This window comes from Sceloporus occidentalis, unplaced genomic scaffold (assembly GCF_023333645.1).
Source record: "Sceloporus occidentalis isolate IW3139 unplaced genomic scaffold, rSceOcc1.0.p SCAF_5, whole genome shotgun sequence".
NCBI classification, from domain to species: Eukaryota; Metazoa; Chordata; class Lepidosauria; order Squamata; family Phrynosomatidae; genus Sceloporus; species Sceloporus occidentalis.
In genome coordinates, this window is record NW_028316985.1 from 79,610,017 (window position 1) to 79,636,652 (window position 26,636).

At 37.4% G+C, this 26,636-nt stretch overlaps 1 protein-coding gene across 2 annotated transcripts in view; it reads right to left on the reverse strand.

The window, feature by feature from the left end:
- The window catches only part of TBC1D22A (TBC1 domain family member 22A), a 155,629-nt gene that overhangs the window by 102,882 nt on the left and 26,111 nt on the right, over window positions 1-26,636 (reverse strand). For both annotated transcript variants that reach the window (XM_089524458.1, XM_089524457.1), the window contains exons 2-4: window positions 22,577-22,633; window positions 16,808-17,142; window positions 14,807-14,986 (exon numbers count right to left, since the gene is read on the reverse strand). In XM_089524458.1, coding sequence (XP_089380584.1) covers window positions 14,807-14,986; window positions 16,808-17,142; window positions 22,577-22,633 — 572 coding nt within the window. The remainder of the gene's footprint in view (window positions 1-14,806; window positions 14,987-16,807; window positions 17,143-22,576; window positions 22,634-26,636) is intronic.

The window sequence follows — 26,636 nt, forward strand, 5'->3', positions numbered from 1 at the left end:
CTCAATGGTGGTGCAGCCACGTGGCTGCGCCATCATTGAGGACAGTGGCACTTTGCCCCCGCCCCCTCCCTGAAGCCAGCCTTGCTGTTCTCTCTGTGGCAGCAGCAGGGAGGTACCTGTTCTTCTTCCTCTTCTCCTCCTCCTCTCTTCCCCAGTCGCCGCTGCCATGGCTCTTTCTCCTCCTCCTCTTTCCTGCCTGCTTCCTCCTTCTTCGCTCTTCCTCCTCCTCCACTTCTTACCCATCACCAATGCTGTGGCTTCTCCTCCTCCTCTTACCTCGCCTTCTCCACCTTCATCCTCTTCCCCTCTCCATCACACTGCTGCCACTCATCCTCCTTTTCTTCTTCTTCTTTCTCCTCCTCCTCCTCCTCCTCCTCTTCCCCACATCCTCCACTTTCTCCTCCTCCTCTTACCCTCCTCTGTTGCTCTGCTACCACTCATTCTCCTTTTCTTCCTTCTCCTCTTCAACGCTCTTCCTTGTTCTCGTTTTCCTTCCTCCTTCTCATCCCTGCCTCCTCCTCCTCCTCTGCGAATGCGACCCCCCCCCCCAGGATTGCCATCCACGTATGCTCAAATCTGTGGATGTCAAGTCTGCAGATATGGAGGGCAGACTGTACAATGAATAGAGGTTTCTACAGCCAGTGTCATCAGCAGTTTCCTAATATGACCTCTACAATGAAAACTCACAAGTAAATAAAGTTATTATTTACAGTACAAACACAGCTGTTATTTGTAGTATTTGACTGTGAAAATACAGTTTTTAGACTGAAATTCATACTACCTAGCCCTAGTGATTCAGCACATGGGTTGCTGAATAATTCATTTGAAAAGTCATCATACAGGACCTCCTTGTACATTACTAGAACTATGTTCCTGACAGGCTATCTGCTGTAAGGTTTCTTCTCGAGATAAACTTTTATCCTTACTTTCCATCAACCATGCATCTGCCACTACAAAGAATAATATTTTTCTTTAACTTCATTTAGTTTAGAGCCATAAAATTGTTTCCTCCTCCCCACAAATGCAATTTTCTTTTGTAAAAGTAGTACGATTTCCTTTTCTACAAAGTTGTTAAGGGATTTCGGATTCCACAGTTGTTTACAATGTGTTATGTCTTTTAATTACTTGCCAAACCACCTACATTTGCATAGATTTTATATTGGTGTTTGGAATATATTTAGGATTGAATTTTACCATTAAAGCTATGTTCAGCCCAATGTATATTCCACATCACCCAACTGAATACAAATTCTAGAGAAATATAATTAATGTATATTAAAGTTATTTCCTGCTGCCATTTGATTTACATCGACCACCAGTGGTCACCTTATTTATACCTTGCTTTCCCCCCAAACTAGGACTCAAGGTGGCTTGAGTTACCATATATACTCGTCTATAAGTCTAAAAATTTATGCCCAAAAATTGACTCCAAAATCCCAGGTCGACTTATTTATGAGTCAATATGGTAATGTGATAGCAGCTCTTTCAGATTTTCCCATGCCATCAGTAGATAGTTTCTTTTTCTCTTGAGCCAAGCCTGGGTGATTGCTATTAAACAAATAGAGTCCCTCTCCCGCCTGCGCTGACTGCTGCTGTCTGGGGAGTCAAGGGTGAAACCAAAGCTGAAATGCTGAAGCAAAAAGCATTATTTAGAGTCCCTCTTGCTATCCGCACACATACACACACTGAAAGAGCCTCCAAATTTTACCCTCAACTTATTCATGTATCATGACAAAATCCATAATTCTGGCCCCAAAACCTGCCCTTGAATTACACATGAGGTCGATTTATAGTCAAGAATATATGGTACTGATTTACAAGATGTACTAATACAGAAGGCTTATACATCATACCTTTTTACAATCATAGAGTGGTTTTACAGTATCAGTGAGAAAATCAGTTACATAATAGACCAATTTCATCTTCATGGAAGGGCTATAACTGGTTTCAGTTCATATTTAGAGAGAGTCGCTTTTGTTACCTTTAAAAAGGTTACTTGGGGAAAAGGCCAAGTTCAATTTTCTCAAGTGCAGAAAATTATTAGCATGTAGGACTGAAGCTCATAATTAATCAGTACCTGAAAAACTGGTTATTGTTACCCTCCGTGTTTTATAAACTGTCATCTAAAGGAGACAGATGGGCAACAATCCTATAATTCATACTTATTATTATTATTATATTGTTTATACTTAGGCTGCCAACTATAATCCACCAGGTGTTTAAAGACTACAACTCCCGTTAAGTCTAGATAGATTATAGGAACTGCAGTCCAAAACCATATGAAGAGTCACAAGTGAAGTCTCAACCTTGGTTTATATTAATAACTGTGACTCTCCAGAGTGTCAGACAGAAATCTTCTCCACTCTACCTAGAGATCCTAGACACCAAAACTGGAACTTTTGCCATGCAAAGCAAGCATTCTACCACTGATCTAGTTCTTTGTATGTATTTTTAAAAGTCACACATTTCCTCTTCTGGCAAGCTCATTAGAAATGAAAAAACAAGTTTATTTTTCCATCTCCCTTCCCATATGCTACACAATATTTTTACACATTTAAAACAATTAGGCAGCTCACCTTGTGACTTACTAGCCTGATATCTGAGCCACCCTCAGTGAACTAGAGTACAGTGCACCCTTGTTATACGCTGGGGTTTGGTTCCAAGATCCCCCGTGGATAACAAAATCCATGTATGCTCAAGTCCCATTAAATATAATGACATAGCAAAATGGTGTCCCTTATAAAAAATGGAAATCAAGGTTTGATATTTGAAATTTACACCTTTTTGGAACATTTTCAAACCATGTATGCTTGAATCCGTGTATAAAAAATCCGTGTATAGGAAGGGCCGACTGTAGTAAAAAAAGTAGTAAGGATGTGGGCTTGATACCTGGTGGTGGTGGGGACAGGGGTTTACAGGTCTATATTTTGTTGTTGTCAAGTTTTCTGTCCCATCTTTAAAAGATTCTTTGGAAATAAGACAGCATAGTTCCATAGCAAATTTTCATGGGACACTGATATTTTTGGTTGTTGTTGTTGTTGTGTGCCTTCAAGTAATTTCTGACTTATGGAGATCCTAAGGTTACTCTATCATGGGGTTTTCTTGGCAAGATTTGTTCAGAGGAGGTTTGCCATTGCCTTCCCCTGAGCCTGAGAGAGTGTGACTTGCTCAAGGGTCACCCAGTGAGTTTCAGTTACTTACTCAATATATGAAATACATTCACTACTTATTCCTAACACACAAGAAATATTTTGACACATTTAGTGTACTGTATTTTATCTCAGCTGTTTCAAGAAGCACGTCACCATTAACTGCACTTTAAAAAAAATAATTTTAGCAAAAGTATCTTAAATTGCACCATTCAGTATATATAATTAAGAGTATCCTAAACACTAATTCAGCTTCATTAACTGCAGTCAACTCACTAACAAGGTTTCAGTAAATATACGGAAGTGTGGCAGATAGGCCATATTGTGCCACATACTAAAGCTTGTTGCAAATGCAGAGCTTGTTCCCAGTAAGAATAACTCAAACAGTCTTTAAGAAGAAGACTGCCAGCCAAGAGAGCTCAAGGACCTAAATAAACCCTGCAAATCAACACTGTCAGCTGTAGCCAAGAGAGTCAATCATAACATAGTGGCTATTTTGCCACAAGCTGAGAAAATAAAGCTATAAAAGGAAGCCTGAAAACATATTTAAACAATAAGGCAGTAAGCCAGTTTCTCAGCAAGCCATCTTGTATCTGAATTAGACAGCGGCTCACCTTTCTGATGTGTCATGGTGCCATCTGTTAGCCAGAAAGGACCTCTCTGCCCTAATCCCTGCAGGACCAGTCACTGTCTACACATGTGCGACTTCTGAACACACACAGCCACCAGCCAAAAGATACAAATACACAGCTGTTTTAGTTTCCAATAGTTTTCTTCTTTTAAGTTTAACAGCCAAACTCTCTGACTTGATTTTAAAAGGGGAGAGAGTTGGTCAGATTGGCAATTTTCCAGCGGCAAAGAAAGGAGGAGGGTGTCACTATAGTTCTAATTTTTAAGGAAACTACCTATCCATACAAAACCTGTCATTCCCTGTTCTACCAAGCCCTAGAGATAGACAAAAATTAATTATATTTAGGGGATGGAAAAGCCAGAAGATTAAGTCATTTGTCAACATTATGTGCAAGTCAATGTGAATCATGGTTACCCCACAGAACAGAGACTGAGACCACAATCTGGAGTTATTAAAATTACTGTTTCAAATAAACTATTATTTTGCAATTAACACTGGGAATGATAAAAATGGGGAAGTCTACAAGGAACTGCTATGTTATGTCTTTGCTGGGTCAGAAGACACAGCCAGTACAGTTTATGATTCTCTAGTTATTAGTAAAATCTAAAAGATTTGGTTCTATAGTAACTAAATGGAAATCAGGTAAATTCACTTGCAACTGTTTTCCATCCCATCTGCCTTCATCTCTGCATTGAAAGCAGATAGATCAAAATGGTTCAGTCTGCTTCCAGTCACAGAATCAGCCAAATGTTTTTAAAATTCAAGTATTTGTTCAAATGCTCCCAGAGCTTTTGATGCAAGTGATTGCAGTGTTTTCCAACTGTTCCGTTGGTCATTACAGAATATTTATGAATATGTATTGTTTATCTGATCTAATCTGTTTATATACATACATTCTGTTTGTAGGGGGAGCTGTGCTGACAAATTTTCTTGCAAATATTTAATCCCTCTTTTATGCTTTCATTTCAAACATTTACGCACAAACTGTGTAGTACAGAAGGAGAGATATCATGCAGAAAAAACAACAAGAAATATTAGAATTATCTTTGACATATGATTGTATTTTTTTCTTTCTGAAATTTCTCTCACAAAAGTCAGTCTGTATGTATATTTGAGATCAAAGCTAGTAGAATTCTTGCCTGACACCAGAGTAAGAAGACTCAGTAACTTTAGTGCAGTCAGTAACTTTGGCAATTGTGAAAGCTGGCTGATCCTTTAAAACAAAAAAACAAATAAAAGGGATACTGCAATATGCTAGCACAGGTTGAGTCTCTCTTATCTAGAATTATCCAAGATACTCCAGAACTCAACCCCCTTTTCATAGGTGGCTGAGATCTTGACACTTTTGCTTTACCATTGTTCAATGTACACAAACTTTGCTTCATGCACAAAATTATTTAAAATATTGTATAAATTTACTTTTAGGCTACGTTTATGAAGTATATGTGAAATATAAAATAATTTTGTGTTTAGACTGGGTCACACTTCCAAGATATCTCATTGTTTATGCATATGCAAATACATGTATTCCAAAATCCCCACCAAAAAAGCCCTCAAGCACCCAAACCCAAAATCTAAAACACTTTTGGTCCTATGCATTTCAGAAAAGGGAGACTCAGCATGTAAAATTTAATACAGAGAGACAGAAATAAACTGAATTTCCAGACAGTAGTATCAACTTCGTCCTTCTCACTCCGTCTTCCACCTTGTCTTGTCTCTTAGAAGCCAAGGCTAAGAGCCTTCCAACTCTACTCACTAGCAACCACAGAGGTAGCAGCTTGTATTGAGAGCAGGAGTTTCCATTCATTGCAGAAGCCAATGTCATACTATCTCCTCTCTCCTTTTGCTATTGTCCTCTGTTTTGGAGATGGGGTGGGTGAGCTCATACCTTCCAAGCCCTTTCTTATCACTGGGTATGCTGAAGTATCAACTGACAGAGGGAACAGAGAGACAATTGCAAGTACACTATGGAGGGCTGCAAAAGCAGGAGCTTCTGCTCCAAAGGCTATTTCTTTCACTCACCCACATTATTATCCAAGCAGAGTCCTATCTACCATACTAAAGAGAAAGTAATGGGATCAGAGAATCCATAAAGGCTGCCTTTATGGATAGTCAGATACAATCCATCTAGCTCAGTACTGCCAATGCAGACTAGCAGAATCTGTCCAGTAGTTTTTCTCAGCCTTACATTGAAATAACAAGAAGAACTATATCCCCTCTTTCTTTCCTGCAAAGCTAGAATCTATTGCTGAGTGATTAACTTTCCCTTAATTACTTCTCCTATCAGCTTCTTGGACCCAACCCAGTCCTGTAAATTAGAAGGCCTACAGTTCTCTTAGCAATAGCAATAGCATTTACATTTCTATACCACTTCATAGTGAACTAAGCACTCTCTAAGCAGTTTACAATGTGTACGGCAATTGCCCCCAACACGCTGGGCACTCATTTTACGGACCTACAAAAGGATTGAAGGCTGAGTCAACCTGGAGCCCTCTGAGACCGAACTCACAACACTGTGGCTACAGTACCGTCATTCAAGCACTACATCACCAGCACTTCCTAATATAAAACATGCTGAGTAATAATGAAGCACACATACTACATATCAAAAACAGAGGTGGCCAAAGAAACTGTGATTCCTAAAGCAGAAGATAAAATGGTGTCCTATCCCATGCACAAAAGCTGATAGTTGAAATTGATAGTTGAAACTTATTTCAACATGTGAAATAGGATCTCTCCTATTCCATACTTGAGATAGCATGCTTGATATAAATAGAAACAGTTTTGTCCAAGGAGAAGCGGATGATTCACAACCAGTATTAAAGGAATGTTTCCAAAGGGCTTCATTGAGTACAGTGGTCTCTCAATATCATTGATTTCACAGCCAACGTTCTACCAAATTTAATAAGAAAAATGGGTAATGCCATGAGGTGTCCAGGTTTTTCCCCCTTCCACTATGACTAAAATAAGAGTTTATGTTAAAACTGAAAATTTCTGTCAAAGGTATGACGGGGAACTAACAGCTACCTTAACACTAGATAATATACTAAAAGCATAAGGCATTTATTTTTAAAGTGAGACTTATTAGTTTCTAATAAGTACTTTAGACATATCACAAGAAGACATGATTCACTAAAAAAGACAGTAATGCTTTGTAAGGTAGAAAACAGCAAGAAAAGAGGAATACAGCATCACCGATAGACTCAATTAAGAAAGCCTGGGCCTTGGGTCTGCAAGAACAGAGCAGGGGTGTTGTTGATGATAGGATGACCTGGAGATTTATCATTTATAGGGTCATCATAAATTGAAGCTGATTTGATGGCAGTTAACCACAATAAAGAAATTTCAACACCGCAGTCATTCGCCAGTATCTTGAAGATGCCACATGCAAGTAACTTCTAACATACTCTACAAGACTGGAGGCAGGTTAAAATATTCAGCATATCATTTCCATACAAGTTCTGCCTGGAAGAGTAGAACCAAGCATTTCAAATGCTGCATCTTCAAAATAAGGAAACTGAAATCTGGAGGAGACTGTAAGGGAGGCTGAAATTTTGAAAGAAAGAATAGTTCAAAATGAATGACTTCATGTTCCAGAAATGCCTACTATTACCACATAATTCATCACCTTAGTTTACCTGCAGGCAGGCAGTTTCCATCACTATTTAATATGATGGAGTATATACTGTCTTTAGAGAGCTTAGTTGTCTCAAGGGTCATTTCTCTGTGGAGATTTTCCAGCCCTAAACACATCTATTGTATCACACAAACACCATATTTTTAAATCATGAAAACATGACAGCAAGGGTATTAGGGTGGGAGACACCAAATCAACAAAAGTCATAAAGCTAAAATACATAGCAAGGGAGCAAGTGATGGTAGAAAATGTTGATGTCCAACAGGAATATTCCCCTATAAGAAAAAAAATCTATAGGAGAAAAAAATCTACTTCTAGAAGCATCAATTCTTCTTCAACTGTTTACAACAGAAAAATCCAACTCTTCATACAAAAGAGGAGAAGTATTCAGATTTCAGCCACACTCTCTTTTCCCTCATATAAAAAGGAGATGCCAGAAAAAACATCTAATGTATTTTCTTCTCACTTTTCCCCCTATAAACTTAACACATTTAATGAGTCCAGGCACTCTGAGCAACTTCAAGGGGTGGGGAAGAAACCACTGTGAGGGCAAGGACAGGGAAAGCAAGAAATCGTAGACAGCAGTCTGCTTCCCTTATACAGCAGTGTGAGAAAAACAGAAAAACTAGTAGTTGGATCACTTTTTCAAAAACATGTATCAAGAGGGCCTCTCACCAAGTGCATGTTTCTACATGCATGCACACATATGCAGTGAGTCACCATTCCATGCCCAATGAATATGCTCATCCCTTACTGAGTCATTTTGCCTTTTTTCCTGTTTTCACTGCCAGAAATGTATGTTTCCAAGGAATTTGCAAGTCATGGAAATAACACAGTTGCTTCACACAGGAAAAGAGCTTACTCCTTTGAATCAAAGCTGTCTGATCTACCTCGGATGTTAGACAATGACGACAAATAAACCTCTCTGAATTTCCTTCCTATTGAGATAGAAAATGAATTCATTACCTGAACTCTCAATGAAGTTATTAGTGATTGCATCCAATTAAATGTGGATTCAATTCATCTAACTGTAGCCCCAAAAGATTTTGGCCAGGTTGAAGTAGACATATACATTATGTGTTGTTATTGTTTATTGTACTACGTTGATGTTGAAATAAATACCACAATATGGTCTAACTGCAGTTTGTTTCATGGAATTATGTTTTTGCCTTATGGTTATATAGCAGAGTTTTAATCTTTTTTTCAAAAATTAGAGCTAGCTTCAACCTGGAAGTCACAGGTAGTTTAGAAGCCTACTTGAAATCATACCAAAAAACAACAACAAAAACTATTCACAATATTTTGTTCAAAACAGATACATTATTACTTCCCTTTAAGCATAATTTTTTTCTGGCACCATCATTTTAAGTGGACCCACAATTTCTGAACATGCATTATTCATCTTGGGACACAAAACAGTTATTTTACTGAGATGACTGTAAATCGCTACATGAAGTAACGGCTTGCATGAACAATTAAATGATAGACATGATAAACTAGATTTATAAGCTTCAGATTCTTAAAAAAATGCAGCATAATTTAACTATAAAGAGCTAGAATATTCTTCCATGACAATACAGATTCATGGAACTACAGCTCCCCCAACAGCATCGTGGAAGTTAGACAGAACATACAGGCAATGGTTTTAATAAAAGGTTTGATATCACTATGGTAACCACAGCAACCAATTTTTTAAAAATGAATAATAGCTGTGGTAGGTACTTCGTTTGAAGAAAAAAAATCCAAGTAAATACTGCCCTTAATCTTTTCAATGAAACAAAAGAGTTATTTCAATGAATATAGATACTAAAAAATAAATCTGGCAAATACAAAAGTGTGGTAAATGTCTTAAGCCCTTTGGAAATGTATCTATACCAAAAAACCAAAACAAAACACAAACCTTTTCCTCCTGCCTCCCAACCCTCCCCCCATCCCCAAAACAAGATTAGGTAACTTGGGCAGAAATTTGGAAATTTTAACAGTAAAATAGATGGACATGTGAAAGCAACAAAAAATGACTGCACTCCAGATCAAGAAATAAATGACAGAGCAGAATATTTAAAATGACATTAAAAGGGAATGCTAACTATAAATAATGATATCAGAGCACTGTCAAAATAAATAAAGATTGGTGATCTTTATAATATTAGTACTTCATAAGGCAACTACATGTGCAAAATGGGAAGGGGAAATCTCTATACACATTTATAGGTTCTTACGTAATTATTTGGATGAAACATTTCAAACACTACCACACTTTCACAAACAGGTTGATGACTACCTCTGGCCAATTTTCCTCTCAAGTTTGGACCTGGATCACTCCTACATCTGTGGTGAGCAGGTTTCACATTAAGTTTTGGGCTGGCTGTTTTAACAGCAGGCTGGCTTCTCCGAGATCCTCAGCTACCACCAGCCAATTCACTGACTTCTTCTTCCACTCAGCTCCATTCTTCCCCAGCTACTTCCTAGAGGCACAGCTCCACAATAAGAACTAAGGAACATTTGTACTTATTTCTACATATATATGCACAGGATTGCACAGAGGTAGAACAATAGTATTCTGTCATCCAAACATTTGAGCTTTGCTATTAATACTAACCAAAATCAAGTGATATACCATGTTTCCCCAGTTACACAATACTTGTAAATTCAATGGACAAACTAATGTGACAGGTCAAATTTTAAAAATCAAGGAAGATTAGCCAAGTCTGGCAATAGAGTCCTGCCACAGATTCTTTTATTATCAACAGATCTCACTATTGAAATCCCTACCATCCCACTTTTGTTCAAAAGCCAAAATTTAGCTAACTATATTGAAACAGGGAGAGCCAGCATGGTATAGTGGTTTGATTGCGGGACTACAACTCTAGAGACAGGGTTTGAATCCCAGCTCAGTCTTGACTTTAGGCAAGTCACATTCGCTCAGCCTCAGAGGAAAGCAAAGACAAATCTTGCCAAGAAAACCGTAGGCTTCACCTTAGGGTCGCCATAGGTTGAAAATGACTGAAGGCATACAAATGCAATGTTATCTCTCTGTGTGTGCTATTTGTCCTTTTGTTCTACTGTTCTACAATCTACTGTTTCTTGCACTTTAAGGTCTGCAATATCTGTTCCAATTTTAAAGCTGTGCAACCTTCTGTTTTGTGCTTTTTTTCTCCATTGTTTTTGGAAAGCTCTGCAGCTTTTGAAGGTGCATGTATTCCATTTTATGTTTTTCCCCCTCCAAACTGTGCAATTTTCAAAGCTGCACAACATTTAAAACAGTGCATCATTCCATTTTGTGTTCCCTTCACCCCCATCTTTTTGGAGAAAAAACGGTTTTAAAGTTGTACAACATTCTGTATTGTGTTTCCCCCTGCCCTCGTCCTTTTTGAAAGCTGCACAGCTTTCTGGAAAACTATGCAGTTTGGGGGAAGCTTCATAGCTTTCTTCAAAAAGTTTCCTGACATTGCGTAGGGGCAGGGAATTCCTGAGGAAAATGGATTGTTTTTCCACAACAGTTCTTGAGAACAGAAAATCTAGAATTACTACCCCTAGTACAGAAAAAAGCAGCTATGCATCTTGTGGGGGTGAGATGTTCACAGCATAAAAAACGAATACTGTGCCCAGCTGTACTGACTGTCTATTAGTCTCTGAGATTAATTTAAGTTGTTGGTGTTGATCTTTGAACCCTTAAATGATTTAACACCAAATCATTTGAAGTACCACCTGCACAAACATGAAACATGACAACGTAGAATGTGGGACTCTGGGAGCTGCAGCCCAAAAGAGTAATTTTCTAAGCTTAACATCAGTGTATTTACTTATTTAATTGATCAAAATAGAGGACTACAATTAAAACTAAACTGAAAACAAGCAATAAAGGCATTCATATAACCAACGTAATCAAAATTCCTTCCAAGGTCCCTATATCTGAGGTATATTGACCTAATCTTTCCCCAGCTCTGCAATTTCATTAAATGTCCAGGTTTGATGATTAGCTTTACATTTGTTCTAAAATGATCTGAAGAAAATAACCTGAGGGAGAAGAGTAGAAAAGGTAACACTTGGGAAATCTGAGAGAGAACTCTGTGAAATACGGGTAAATGAATCAAGAACACAGATGAAAAATGCTGATGTCACGCATTTAACGTAGTAGGAAAGTAAACATCAATTTCAGATTGTTAACCATAGACAAACTGCCGAGCTTTGAAAGGATCAGAGGTGACACTGCAAAGGAACAGCTTTTTTTTAAGAGTGAAGGAAAACTGAAATAAGAGAATACAAAGAAACTCCAAAATAAGTGAAACCATTTTCATTGTTCACATGTGAAGAGCAAAAAATGACAAACATCATTTCAGGGCAAAGAATATATAATAGCCATATTTAAAAAGGGAAACACATGAAAGACAAAGAAAAAACAAAGCTTCTAATACGTAGGATGAGAGATCTCAGTTGTTCAAAGATTCAAAAGGAAATTGCTGGTAAGAATTTTATCATTATAAAAGCAATACTGAAAAGTCAGTTGAGAGCCTCTCAAATACAACTGATTCAAGAATCTTGGGAGACAGCAATAGAAAAATTACAGTAGATATTGATTTTTTTTGAAAAATAATGTACAAATGCTTCAGTAAGAGGTTTAATTAATTTCTGTCGTTTTAAATACATGTCCATGATCAACAATGAACAATACAGCCATCTAATACACATAATTAATACAAAAATAGTTGATGAATGAAAAAGTTCAATATTCCCAAGAATGCCTACAGAACACCTAATAGGTGACTGCGGCTCTGCTCACTCCCTCCATGTGGAAAAGCACATCATAGCCTTTAGGTTCCATCAGGTTCCATAGCCTTCAGGTTCCATATAACCCAAAATTCCAGAACATATACTAGTTTCAAGCTTTTTAAACTACACACACACACCCATGGATTACTCCATGATGTCAGGACATTGTCACGGCTTTCTGAGGTATTCCCCTTGGTCCATGGGCCAAACCAGCAATCTTTGAGTCACACCCAGATCATGTAAAGGATAGGTCTGTACATGATTACTCTGTTTTCACTTTCAGGTTTCTGTGTGTCACATCCATTTATTTTATAGAACTACATACCAGCTTATTCAAAATACTGGCTCATAAACTTCCATTCCCCCTGCACCATATGTATGCATCCAAATATATCCCGACCATTATATTAAAACACAGGGTTACATTCACAGTATTATGAGCATCTTAAAAATAGAATTTTGTAAAATTCCCAATACTTATAACATATCAGTTCATTCATTTACTTCCAATTTTGTCTCTTCTGACATATCATTATGCATTGGAAAAGTCATAACACAACCTATCATGAATTGAAAATAAAAAGATATAATATAGGGTGTATTCACTATTTCACCCTGTATTTTAAGAATCAATTCAACGGATCTTAAAATCCATTGATTGATATAAAAATCTGCCTTTCTGTGACATGCATCATTTCATGTGTTTTTAAAAAGCTGTATGCATAGGCCAAAGGGCCCATGTTCCCCTGGACTTATTTATTTATTTATTTATTTATTTACTTACTTACTGTATTTATACCCAGCTCTTTAGCCAGAAAGGCTATCAGAGCAGCTTATAGATAGTTAATTAGATATTTTCCTTCCCACAGGCTGCCTTGTGTTATTACCCCTGGGCCAGGATCAGGCAGACCAGTTACTGATCCAGTGCTCCTGGTCCAATCCTGGCTCAAAGTGGCCTTAGCAAAGGTAAAAAAAAAGGCCTGCTGTTTGCTGTGGAGTTTCTAGGAAACTCTGCGACAACACTCGGCAGACTGGATGGCCCTGAACACTCTTTACTTCCCTCTGCTGTTACGTCTACTGAGAAGACCTCAACTGCTACTTCTGATGTGGGAAGGTGGCACTTGGCCACGTGGGTATAGCCAGGCACCCCCTTTCCATATCAGAGGCTGGGATGGGGGTCTTGTCAGTAGAGCTGATGGCAGAGGAGGGTAAGGGGTATGCGGCAGTTGCAGGTCCATGGCATGGCAGTGAGTGGGTGTGTAAATACTTGCTGGTCCCCTTACCAGCCCAGGGACTGACCCAGGTCCTGGCTTGGCCCATGCTATCCTCAGCTGTCTGCTCAGCTCCTTGGTTTGTCAAGAGAAGAAAAATTGAGCCACTCTTATACTAGGTAGATCATCTGCCAAGCACCACCATAAAGGGGTGCACACATACAGAGAAGAAAGTCCAACTTTTTAAAAAGAAAAAGAATGAGTATATGTTCCAGCATCAAGTCACCGCATATTGTTCTAAAAATGCTATTTGGTAGCATTTCTAAGGTTTTCTGCAAGACATACCTACCCCAATTGCCCCATTTTGCCATACATGAATGATAAATAAAATAAGATATTCAAGACAAAGTGTTCATGTATTTACTCCCCCTACATTATTTCTAAAACTATACAGTAAATAAGACTTGTATAAAAGATTATGCATAGTAACTCCTTTGCTGTTCTTATGGGAACAAGTGCTTTATGTCTCCTTGGCAATATGGAGGACTTAAGAAAAAACAGTATTCTTTGTTTTACTAATGCTGATGATTTTATTGTTTTTACTATGCATAATCTTTCATACAGGTTTACTACATAGTTTTTATTGTTTTTGTTTTAGTTTGCCTGCTCTTCATAAACTAGCCAAAGGAAAGAGATTCCTTATAGTTCAGGGATTCTGTGTAGTTCAGGATCTTGTACTTCCATTTATAACAATAAAAGTTTCACAAGCAAATTCATTTGTAACAATGGCAGTTTCAAAAGCAGATTTATTTTCTGAATAAATTATTTTCAGTTTCTCTGAATCACTGGCCTGGATGCTTAAATAGAGAGATTCACAGAAGAACTTCTCATCCCCTTCTCTCCACTACAAACTTCTGCATTTACCATCATAGCCTTCCATTTTGCCAAGCACCTACTCCGGAAGAACACTAGGTCCTCTAGGCCAGGTTTTTTAGAGTACATATATGTACACAATGGAGAAGGACAAAGATGTAAAGACTTTTCTATTCCAACAGGCATTTGATGAGTGAATATATAAGATCTGTCTTACACAATGCTCTGGATATTGCTAATTGTGCTGGTGTGTGTGTGTGTTGGTGATGTGTATCTTAATCTGGTTTTAATTTTTTTGATTATTTGATCTTGTTCTAATTTTTGAATCTTGTGGATTTTTAACAAAGTCTTTTTTAATAGTTGTAAGCTGCTTTGAATCCTGCTTTGAATCCTGATCTGGGAGGATAACAATATACACTCTTTACCAAGAAGCAAACTCCAAAGTTTGGAGTTTTATCAGAAAAATTTTTTCCTGTCCTATCTCAGCAACTGTCACTGGATATCAACCTTGTGTTTGATTGTTTTGAATACTTACCAAGGTTTGTATTTGGGCCAGCAAGAAGTTGTTTGAATTTATCTAATCGTGATGCTTCTCTTTCCGACAATATGGGAAGACCTGAGGTATTGTGGTCCACCACTCCGCCTACCATAGTTACTGTTGAGGTTTGTGGAAGGGACTGAGATCTTGGCATGGAAGCATTTTCATTAGCGCTATCTAAAAGACAAATTTAAAAAAAAAAGGTAGGAAGCTGTCCAGTTTTCAAAGTCAAAGAATGAATTAATATGTGGATTTTTAAAAAAAAGAAAATATTGGAAAACAGATATTTGTAGCAGTGATTTGACTATCAGTCACAAATTTCATTACATCCATCTCAGCTCCAAAATGCACTTAGAAACTGATTCACTCTGTCATCACACTGACAAACCTCATGTTTCTCAAGAAGCAGAAGAGAAAATAAGAGGACAACCATGAAATATCTAAATTTTACCAGTTACTATTAAAATATCACATGGAGCAGGACACTATCAAGAAATCCATGATAGACTGGGCAATAGATTTAGGCCAGAATATACAATTGGAACAATGGGAGAGAAAATGGAAGTAAAGATATAAATATCATGGTTTGAAAGAAAACATGATAAAAATGCAATACAGATGGTATTTGACACCACACATAATGTCTAAAATGAATAATGAAATGGCCAATTTGTGTTGGAAGTGCGAGAATAAAGTTGGAACTATAGCACTTTGTTGATGGAAGTATCCTAAAGCTCAAGATTTTTGGTCTCAAATACACTCTATGGTTATAAACATTTTACAAATTAATATTATAAAAGATCCAAAGTTTTATCTATTAAGTATGGTAGAAGATGATAATTTGGATAGGAAATTTGGAAAACTGACTTTTTTTTAACATGGTTTCTTCAGCTAGGATGTCGCATGCTTCCATTTCTTTATTTTTTCTGTTTGCATAATATCCGATATATGTTATTTTATTGTTTTTCTGTAAAATCAATAAAATAAAATGGTTCTTACAATACTGTCCTCTCCATTGTGGAAGTATTTAATAGAAGTAGATTTTCCAACTGTTCCTCCCAAAGACATAAAATAAAAAGAATTCCAAGAAGACTTTGTCCCTAAAACCAGAAACTATACATAGGCAATTAATAATAGTAATAATTCTTGATTAGTATTCCACTAAAGTCTGAAAAAGAGAATGTGTTGCATCCAGTGGTGTTTCTGCACAAAGCATCTACTACTTGTAGAAATCTCATTTGTATCTTAGTGCAAATGTCAAAACCAATAATTTGTTTCTGCTCACACAAGCGTGTTCACAATTCTACATTATACCAATTGCCATTTCTGCTAGTTGTTCTGCTTATGTTTGTACACCCATTAGTGGATGGCCACTGCTTGTATTTTTTCACTAGAGTTACAGAGAATATTACCCGATCTTCTACACATACACATGACAACAGAAAATATAAGTTCTGCTGTAAGAGCTTTACTGGAGCTAGGCATGCTAACCTAAGTATTTCTACTCTTACCCATGTTCTTGTAAAATTAAGGTTAGGACTCCCAAAATGTGCTTTACTTCATATTGTCTTTGAAGACAGCATGCAAAAGAAGATGGTCCTGAATATAGCCACAAGGTTATTAAACAAGACCAAGAAAGAGAATGCATAATACTAGCACTTAAGAGCTCCAATGGCTTTTAATTTCTTGACTCATTTCCAAACCCCATTCAAAGTGTTATAGTTGAGTACATATGGTAAATGACAAGCAGTTAGTCTCAAAACAATCAGTGGGATAAACTCAGAGTACTCAGACTGATGAGTTAACCACCTTTCCAATAATTATAGGATTTACTTTGAACATACAAATATGACTTTTTCACTTAGTATTCAGTTTAAGGAGGAAAGGGAGACCTCTTCTGAATGGCCTCCAAAGATCCAAAAAAAGTCTTGAAAACAACCTACATGCGACATTCAACCAGAAATGTGGGGTAGTAATGGTGCTTGACATTTAGTGTACCTGTAGAAGTTGATGTGTTGCTTTCACTCACAGATTTAACCAGTCTGTTGTCACCACATGCTGAAGGCAGGTCTGAAAGTTGCTGTGCTTGTTGTCTTTCCACCTGTTCCTCTTGCAATTTGTGCTGTTCTTGTAATTTACTATGATTCTGAATCACTCTGTTAGCTGTTTCCATGACTACATCAGTGTTAAGGCTTTCTGTAGCCATTGCAAGTAGTTCATCATCATCATCCCCAGCATCCCAGGCATCACTTGTGTTGCTTTCAAATTCTTGAAATGTGCTGACCTTCTTCAGTTTCACAGGAGTTGTTGGTGGTTTGGTTCCAGGTTTTAAGCTGTGGAAATGGAGAAAGCATGCTTAAGTATTTGATATCGATATTTATGTTGAGTTGAATATTTCACACACAATAAACATAAATCAATCCCAGCTAAAAAAAATGCCCTCTTTAATCAAAGATGGATGAAACTATTTCCAAAATTTGATAAGCCTACAATTTTTGAAGATTTCCATACGATTTAATAGACTGTCATTTTAGCTCTGACACTATTCAGTTTCTGCAGTTTAAAAATGAAAAAGGTGAAGAGAGGGATAGATGTCAAGCTGGTGTTGAAAAGTAACAGTGTTATGCTAAATAAAAATATAACCAGAAGCTTTCTTTTGGGGCAAAGTGTCTTCATATGGTTTATTCAGGCCCAGCAAAAACAGTTCACTCAAGAATGTATATTCCACAGAATACTTTTCCACCTGTCACAATACTATCAAGTAAATGCCTGAGCCCTACTTCTTCTGCTCACTGTTTTTATATCACAAGCTTTTTTTCATTCTTACCTTCCTAAAAAAAGTCAATGAATTATCATTCACTTCCTGGATCAGCTATTTAACTTCTAGCATGGAAAGAAAATGCATTTTTAGGATAATAGCTTTTCAAAAACATCTGTAATCGGGTGACTGGAACATGGGCTGCTCCAAGATTTTGCTTTATAAAAATTCTATGAAATTACTTCCTACCAGAATTTTCTATCATATCAAGCACAGACATCAAATGTCAGCAGGAAAGTAAAACCTTTAGCCTGCCACTATCACTTAGCAGATAGGCAGATGGAGTTCAAAGTCAAGGATCAAAATAGTTGCTCAATACAAACTCTGAAGCCTGAATAGTGTTACTAGGAAGCTTAATCTGTTTTCGATAAATGTTTTACACCGAGTATTTCTTTCTGGTTTCTCTCATCAACTCAGTATGTACACCTCTGCATGTACATAAGATCAGAATTGTTCCACTCATACTCTTCTGATACTAATTCCCTTCCTACTTCCATATAACACCACATTATATGCAAGCCCTAGTGAAATTAACTGAACAGACCAAATTCACTTCAATGTGACTTGGATTGGAGAACTCCACATATATGAGCTCCTTTCAAGTTATGAGGAATGTTTTCCTGGTGGAGCAAAGGCACAGAAATAGGGCAGATTTTATGAGGTAAGCCAAGGCAAGAGGAGGAAAGTATGTAGGTCAAATGGTGTTTGCTATTTCTTTATAGCCTCCTCCTACATCCACAGAGGCTGTTTCACAGTCTGCCAAATACATTTTCTTCACCTTATACACTAAAAAGGATCACTGTATTGCCTGTGTTTCCTGGAGCAGGTCAAGGAAACCATAGGTTGTTTACTTTTAAAGAGCATATAAACCTTTCTTGTAAATGGTTTCACTTGCAAAGATTGTGAAGCTGAATGAGCTTGCTTATCTTAAAAGACAGCTAGCTAATGTTCAGGGAAATAAGCCCAAAATCCACAAGCAGTGATACCTTTTACTGGACCAACTCCAAAAGCATTGTTGTCAGTTAAGATGGATCTCAAGAGAAGTTATTTTTCTGTTGCTAACGGAGTTGAAATTTTATTACCTATCCTTTAATGCTCTTTGTCTCTAGTCCTCACATGGCCAAGAATGGGAATGGCATCTGCCTGCATTAAAATCCTTCAGTACCATCTTAACTGACAACAACTCAGACAGAATGTACGCCAGTGCGTCTAACATCATCATCATTTTACTCATGTATGATTTTTACAACCTTTACCTAATAACAAAGTCAATGAAGCTTTGAAAGCTTGCATAACGTACAGTATTTTATGTTTTGGAGTTGGCCGTAAAAAGGTATTGTACCCCTAAATACATTTTTCTCTATAGAAACCAGTGGAATCCTGTCCATTTTCAGCTATTATTATTATTATTATTATTATTATTATTATTAACCTTTATTTATAAAGCGCTGTAAATTTACACAGCGCTGTACATACAGCTCCTGAATTTTATAGGTCAGGCCCATATATAATTTACTCTAAAGCTCAACCCACTGTGTCCCAAATAAGCATGCCTGATTATGATATGTAAACAACAGATCCCATTCTTCCTGTTTTGAAATGCTAATATAGGAATTAAAATGTGTCACATATATGAGGACAGGCACACAGGAGAGGCTTTAAAAATACATTTCAGAGAAATCTCTCAGAAGACAGTTGCATTGCATAGGAGTCATCGTAAAACAAAGCAAAAAAACTTCTATTCAAGAAAGAAGCTACCCTTGATTACTTCATACATAGGTTACTTCATACATTTTTGAGGCACATATACAGTTAGCCCTCCATATCCATGGATTCTTTATCCACATATTCAACCATCCATGCCTTGAATACACACACACACACACACACACACACACTTCATGAAGCAAGCCTTGTCTCCAGCTTTCTGATTATCTTATGCTGAATATAGCCACATATCCTAAAGGCTCCAGATCTCATCTGATTTTGGAAGCTAAGCACGGTCTTGAATGGGACTCTGCCAACAAATACCAGGTGCAATGTTTTAGAGGAAGAAACTGGCAAAACTACCTCTGAGTATTCCTTGCCTAGGAAAACCCTATGAAATTCATGGGGTCAACAAAAGTTGACAAGCAAAACAGCCAGTTTATTTCATCTTCAGAATGTTTTTAAGATTCATTTAAACTAAACACCCTGAAGAAAAAACAACTTTAGAAACCAGAAGGAACCCTTTACTTAAACTCCTTTGAATGATAAAAGCTTAAAGGGCTTTAAACATGTTGTCTCCAAGGTCAACATGTTATTCTCCCCACATGTAACTGCTATAATTTTGATAAACATAAGGTGCTTGTTTTATAGTGGGATTCAAGAAAGCATTTTATTCTACAAGCACAAGCAGGTCATCTAATCTGAAGATGGGAAGGCAAAAGCTAGACATACTGTTCTTTAAACAGTTTAAAGAGGGAAGTGGTATGAAGTGCTGTTAAACTGAAGGTTAATGCATAACATGAGTATATTGTCCTATATTACAGCCATGAAATCAAAGTGACTTTATAAAATAGTGGTATTCTTACGGCAAAAGACGGAAGGAGGAGAAGATTGCTTAACTATCAATCACCAGTTACAGATTCTAGTCTAGACAATTTAATAACTCAAGAGTATAAAACCCAGTCAGATATAATACATGGGGGTTACAGGTTCAAACAAACAAACAAACAAACAAACAAACAAAAATATTCCACACTAGATATACACCAACACACTAAATGTACAAACTCTTTTTGGAAGAAAACACACCTAGCATATATATTTTTTTATTATAGTATCACTGAAGAACTGAATTGGGAAGTGAATTGGGAAGTACTGTATATTTATTGTGTGCCTTCAAGCTGTTTCTGACTTATAGCAACCCCAAGGCCCTATCATGAGGTTTTCCTGGTTTCTCCAGAACTGGTTTGCCCTTGCCATTGCCATCCACTGAGGCTGAGAGAGTGTGACTTGCCAGGGTCACCCCATGGGTTGTATATGACCAAGGCAGGATTTGAACCCTGATCTGTAGAGTCGTAAACACTACTGCACTGAAACAGGAGCCAATTATTGCTCCTACAGGTCTCTGAAAAAGGCAAGGAGTTGGTTACAACATCCAGTTGCATTTTTAAACATGTTTCAGTCTGATCAAGGTGCTGGTGATAACATTCAAAAGCCCTAAAGTTCTTGGGACCTTGATACTTGAAGAAGTGCCTTTTCCTACACACAACTGCATTAAAGTTGAGGTGTGTTGAAGATGCCTTTCTCTGTATCCAACAGATGGAGACAACACACTGGAGGAAAACATGGAGAGGACCCCTGGTTATGGACTATCTTCTCCTTTTAGAGCACAATTGGCACCAACACTGAAGCCATTCTAGCATCAAGTCAAAAGGTTTCAATTCTTTTACATTGTTTTAACTGGTCTTGTTTTAAATGATGAATGGTTTGATGTGTTTTTAGTATTTTAAATTATTCTTGTTATTCTGGTTTTTAAACTGTTGTGGGATATAAACATTTTACAATATAAATAAAATACATTATTCAACCATTTGGTACTTAAACAGGAGTGTGTAGCAAGGTATGTCTAATTATCAGCATCACAGGTTGCAGGGGGATGTATCATTTACTACCAACAAAATTTAACTATCCTTTTTACATCACTAGTACTAATGGTTATTGCTCACTGGCTTTTCTTTAACAGGGTTTGGAGACAAGTTTCAGAACCAGAACGTCAATAACAATGGTTGCTGACAGATGACAGAGCAGGAAACCAATATATTAATAGTGGTTAAAAATCAACAGTATTGGAAACCCATGTATTAATAGTGGTTAAAAATCAATAGTATTATGTCTGCACTGAAGAATTCCAACTGCACGCACAACAATTAAGTCAGTGCTACTTTAAACAGAAACAGCTTTCATCCCTATGTCGTTCTTGAGACTTTATATTTACAGGTTGCATTTTTTGACAGCTTAGAAATGAGCACTCTGCTCCAGTTGATGAAAAACAAATCTCTCAAATAATTCCCTTACTGCTATTTCTCAGTTTGCATCTGTTCAAGCCAGTTCTGCTAGGTGAGAAGCTGTAGTAATTCTGGGCATCAGTAGAGAGACTGGAAGAACAAAAGACTAATTTGAAAATCCTGGTAGGCAACTCAAGGACAAGTGACATTATAATTGAAAACTATTTGTTCTATAATCTCTTAGGATTGCTACAGAAAAAGATCTCTTAAGTGTCACTTGCTGTTATTTAGACCAAGAATTTCTACCTATCAAAGCAGCTCGAAAAACCTTTCTTGTTTAAAGTTTCTGGATGACAGGATGCATAGGCCGTTGTTTGTTTTTTTTACAGCCCATAGCAAGCAGATTTTTATCCTTTAAAAACAGTTTAAATAATTTTGTGATTTATTTATTTATATTATTTAATTGTATACTATCTTTCTCTCAACAATGGAACAAAGGGCAGCTTATAACACATCAAAAGCAAAATGGGTTAAAAATTATACAAAAACGTCAATAAAAAGTTAGTTGAAAGACATGTAAACCATTGATAAAACAAAAACCATTAAAATGTATATTAAAGGCTATATACAATCCACAAAACAACACAGCACTACACTAAAAGCCCATCCCTATCCATTTCCAAAAACTAATAGTATAAGGATATTTTGACTTGTCAGCAGATGGAAAGCAAGCAGCGTGCCATCCTAGCCCCTCTAGGAAAGGTTACAAAGTCTGGGAGCAGCCACTGGGGAGGCCTTTCCCTTGTTCCCACCAAACAATCCTCTTTTGAGAAATTTAGAGCTCTAATGGGCTCGGAGATTGAGATATGGTAAAGGACTTTACAGGTCATAACCAATACTTTCAATTCTGCCAAGAATTCTCTGTATGCCCACCCCCATGGATTTTTAAAAACTTACGTTCCATGCAACAGTGGATCGAAAGGAGGATGCTGAGCTCCATATACATGTTGAATACTAAAAAAAGAAAGAGAAAAAAAAAAGCAAGGTTTAGTACAATTAAAGCACAATACCAAACAGCTTGGGACCAAGATATCTCAGTGAACAGGTGCCCAAAATTTAAGACATTCAGTGGCTGACTGTTGTATGTCCCACCACCCTGCGATGCTAGGCTGATAGATACACATCACATGGCTTTCTCAGTAGCAGCACCTCAACTGCGCAACTGCCTCTCAAGGAAGGTCAGGCTACCTTCATCCCTTCTGTAACTCCTATGAAAAGAGAAGACTACATTATTTTGTTTGGCCTTTGGTTCTTAAAATGAAGGGTGGATGCACCCTCTTTTCAGTTGATTAACTTTTTCTTGTCTGATGTTTTAGAATGCAATGGGCAAAGTGTGGCCTGTGAGCCACATGTGGTCTCAGGACTGTTCTTGTGGCACTCAGGGCTCCCAGTGTTCATTCATACATATACATACATACACATACACACACACACACACACACACACGAGAGAGAGAGGAAAGAGAGGCATAGTGTTTTGAGTGTATGACTCTGGAGAGCAGGTTTCGATTCTCAGCTCAGTCATTAAATCTTTCTATGATTTTGGCCAAGTCACATGCTCTCAGCCTCAGGGAAAGGCAATGGCAAACCTCCTCTGAACAAATCATGCCAAGAAAATCCCATGATACATTTGTCTTAGGGTTGCCATAAGTCAGAAACACCTTGAAGGCACACAACAACAAAATATATGTGAGATATATGCTCCCAAATGCACTCTAGGGGACGTGGAAGGCATTTCCACCATGTCTGCATGCCTCTCTCATAAACTGGGGTTCAAAACAATTTCTGCAAAATGTTACCCCCCAAAAATTTTTTGCCTTGAAATGCCCCAAATTGTCCAGTAGGAGTGTGGGGTAAATTTCCCCCAAGTTGTGTGGACCCCAGACCAATTTAGGCCCAGAAAAGTACTTTTTTGAAACCAAAATTGTGGTGAAAATACCGCTAGACCCTCAGAGACATTTGTGACAGGTTTGTTTGTTTTTGCAGGAGAGGGTATGGCTCTCTAAGGTCTCCTATGGGGGTAATGCAGCACCCTAACTTTCCACAGTGGCCTATCTCAGTTGTAGAACTATTTAAAAAAAGGTTTAGTCTTTAACTGTTTTTAGTTTTGTATTTAATGTTTTAAATGTCTATACCCATTATACATTGCTTCAAAGATCCAGGTAATTTGAAAGATGATAAACAAAGGTGTTAAAAAAATACATATACTTGTGAGTGAATTGCACATTGCGTACTCTCCAATAAGCTTGTTCAGCAGATTTCAGTTCACCTACTTGGCAGGACAACAGTATTTCCCTCTCAACTTTGAAGCTACACAGGTGTGAGGGGATCAGATGGGCAGTTTCACAGTAATTCCAATCCACGCCCCAACTCCAACACTGGGAAGATAGCCAGAGAGATTTAAAGCATGATCTTTGACACCTCTTCCCCTCAGGAACAGGAGGAAGGAGAAGCATTTGCTTGAAGGAGTGGTTCTGAGTTCCACTAGTGAGCACTGCTTGAAGCCTCCTTGAACTTGTAATTTACAGAAGAAAAGGTTCTTGCAATCACTGCTCAGCAGAAGTATTCCAAAACTGCCTTTGTCACATATTGGTTGAAACTGAAATGCTCCTCTCCCATTTTTCTGATATGAAAGATTGATGAAGGAGAGGATTCCTTTGCTAATTAAAAAGATTGTATGTACAGCGCTGTGTAAATTTACAGCGCTTTATAAATAAAGGTTAATAATAATAATAAATTAAGTGAAGGCACTTGCCTTCATCTAGTTGGAATGGGGAGAAAGTTCTGTTGCCCACAATATTTGGCAAGGTTGACCAAAAATGGACAGAGCCTGTTCTTCAAAACTATAAGATAAGACATTGGTTTGGATCCTAACTTCCTATCCTGCACCACTTCCCCCTGCAGCTCTCTCGAAATCTGCACCTGTGCGATAGGGCACTCCTGCAGATGGTTTGAAAAGTTACTGGTGAAAAAAGAAATAAGTCAAACCTAGACCCTCTCTTATGCAGAGAGGAACAATTGTGGAATCAAGCCGTTGACTTTAATGATTAGAGACATAAATATCTTTGTGTAATCTATGGTCTTTACCACCTAACTGATCACTCACACAAAGCAATTCTTTCAAAGATTCCAACATTTGCATCAGGAAGCAGCACAACCAAAGATAGCTGCAATGTATACTTCACCCTAGTCTACCTTCAAAGGGTAGATAGTGGCATTGTAGGTGGTAGGAGGTAAACTCTTTTCCCATGTGAACACAAAGAAAGATTTCTTATCATTGTAGACCAGACAAAAGGCCTTTTCTTTTATCACTTTTCCAAGAAGATGTACTCTCCCATATCCCCTGGTAACTTATCTAGATGAATTGACTGAGAAGGTGCAAGCATATGAGATCATATGCCAGGGAGCATGCCAGCCATGGCTCCTCACACTTTGGAAAATGACTCCACTTGCTGAAGTGTTAGTGCTCTCAATAGGAAGAGAGGGGAAGGGGAATATGGCCCTTGGGCCAAAATAATTCCCTACACTTGGCTTAAAATGTTCAGAGAAATTAATATTCATTATTTTGGAAGTGTTTCCAATTCTCCTCCCACTCCCTTGGTAAATCAGTTTTATATTGGGACAGTACAATATGGAGATCGAGGCTGAAAAACAAGAATTTGCTGTAAAATAACAGTTGAACTAATTCAAAGATCAACAGCCAATATAGTATCGATGTGTTCTTGTTGGCCCTAAATAATCTATTGATATTACATGGAATGTAGAATGAAACAGTCAGAGAGTAAGTACTGTACTACCCAAAGGGGGATAAATACATTCAACAAAATAGTAATCATCCTGACTTACCCCAACTGTTATAAACAGTACAAAAAGTGCAACTAAAATGCATCACACTCTGCATGAAGGTTTGTGTTTTGCTTCTTAATAGTTATATATTTTTTTCTTTCATCATAAAAAACCAAAAACCACTGTATACGTTGTACTTATCAACCCCAGATGTATATTATTCCAACCTTATAAAGCATGTGGCTAGTATCAATGAAAAGCCACTTGTGTAAGAATGTAACTGTTCAAGAAAGATGGTAATCGGTATATGTCAGTGGAGAAGGCATAAACAGAAAAGCAAGAATTGTAGACAACTAGAAATACTGCAAATTTGGCTTCTATCTTATGGGCCTTTTTTTTGAGCCCATGATAATTCCTATTGTGAAACAAGCATTCAAGTGAAATCCAACCCCTATCCTGGTCGATATGCCACCAGTATTCCTAGCTTGGCATTCCTTCATGTATTTTTCTCTGCCTCCTCGGTTCTCATGATTACAGGTGTATGAAAGAGCATAAAGCTTCTCCCATACATTATGCTTGAATGCAGATACAATTCCATTTAAAACTGTTACAATCTATGTCATTCTAAAATAGCCTGGTATTTCCAAGGTATATTAGCTGCATACAATCCTGAAGTTTTTTAAATGATGAATTTTCAATGTGGATTGTTTTAATATGTGTTTATCCTGTCCTTTTAAATTGCATGCATGTCCTTTTTAATTGATGTGTTTTAACTGATGTGGTCTGTCTGTTAATTGTTGTTGTTCCCTGCCTTGATCTATAAGAAGAAATTGGTAAGAATTATTATTATTATTATTATTATTATTATTACTACTACTACTACTACTACTAATACTACTACTACCATTAGCTGATTGACATGTTTAGCCATTTTCAGAACAGCATAACCAGATGCTAAAAGGCTTCTATTCCTCAGTCTTCATTCCAATATATTGTCATCAGTAGGGTCTGGCTTCTAATTCAAATTAGACAAGATTATGAGAAACTGAAGTGTGGCTATTCACCCCGTAACTATTAAAGGAAATAGGAATAGGTGTTATGCATCAGGGAGAGAAGTAACACTGAAGGATTCTAACTCTCATTCTAGGTACAAACTTTGCCAGCAACACAAT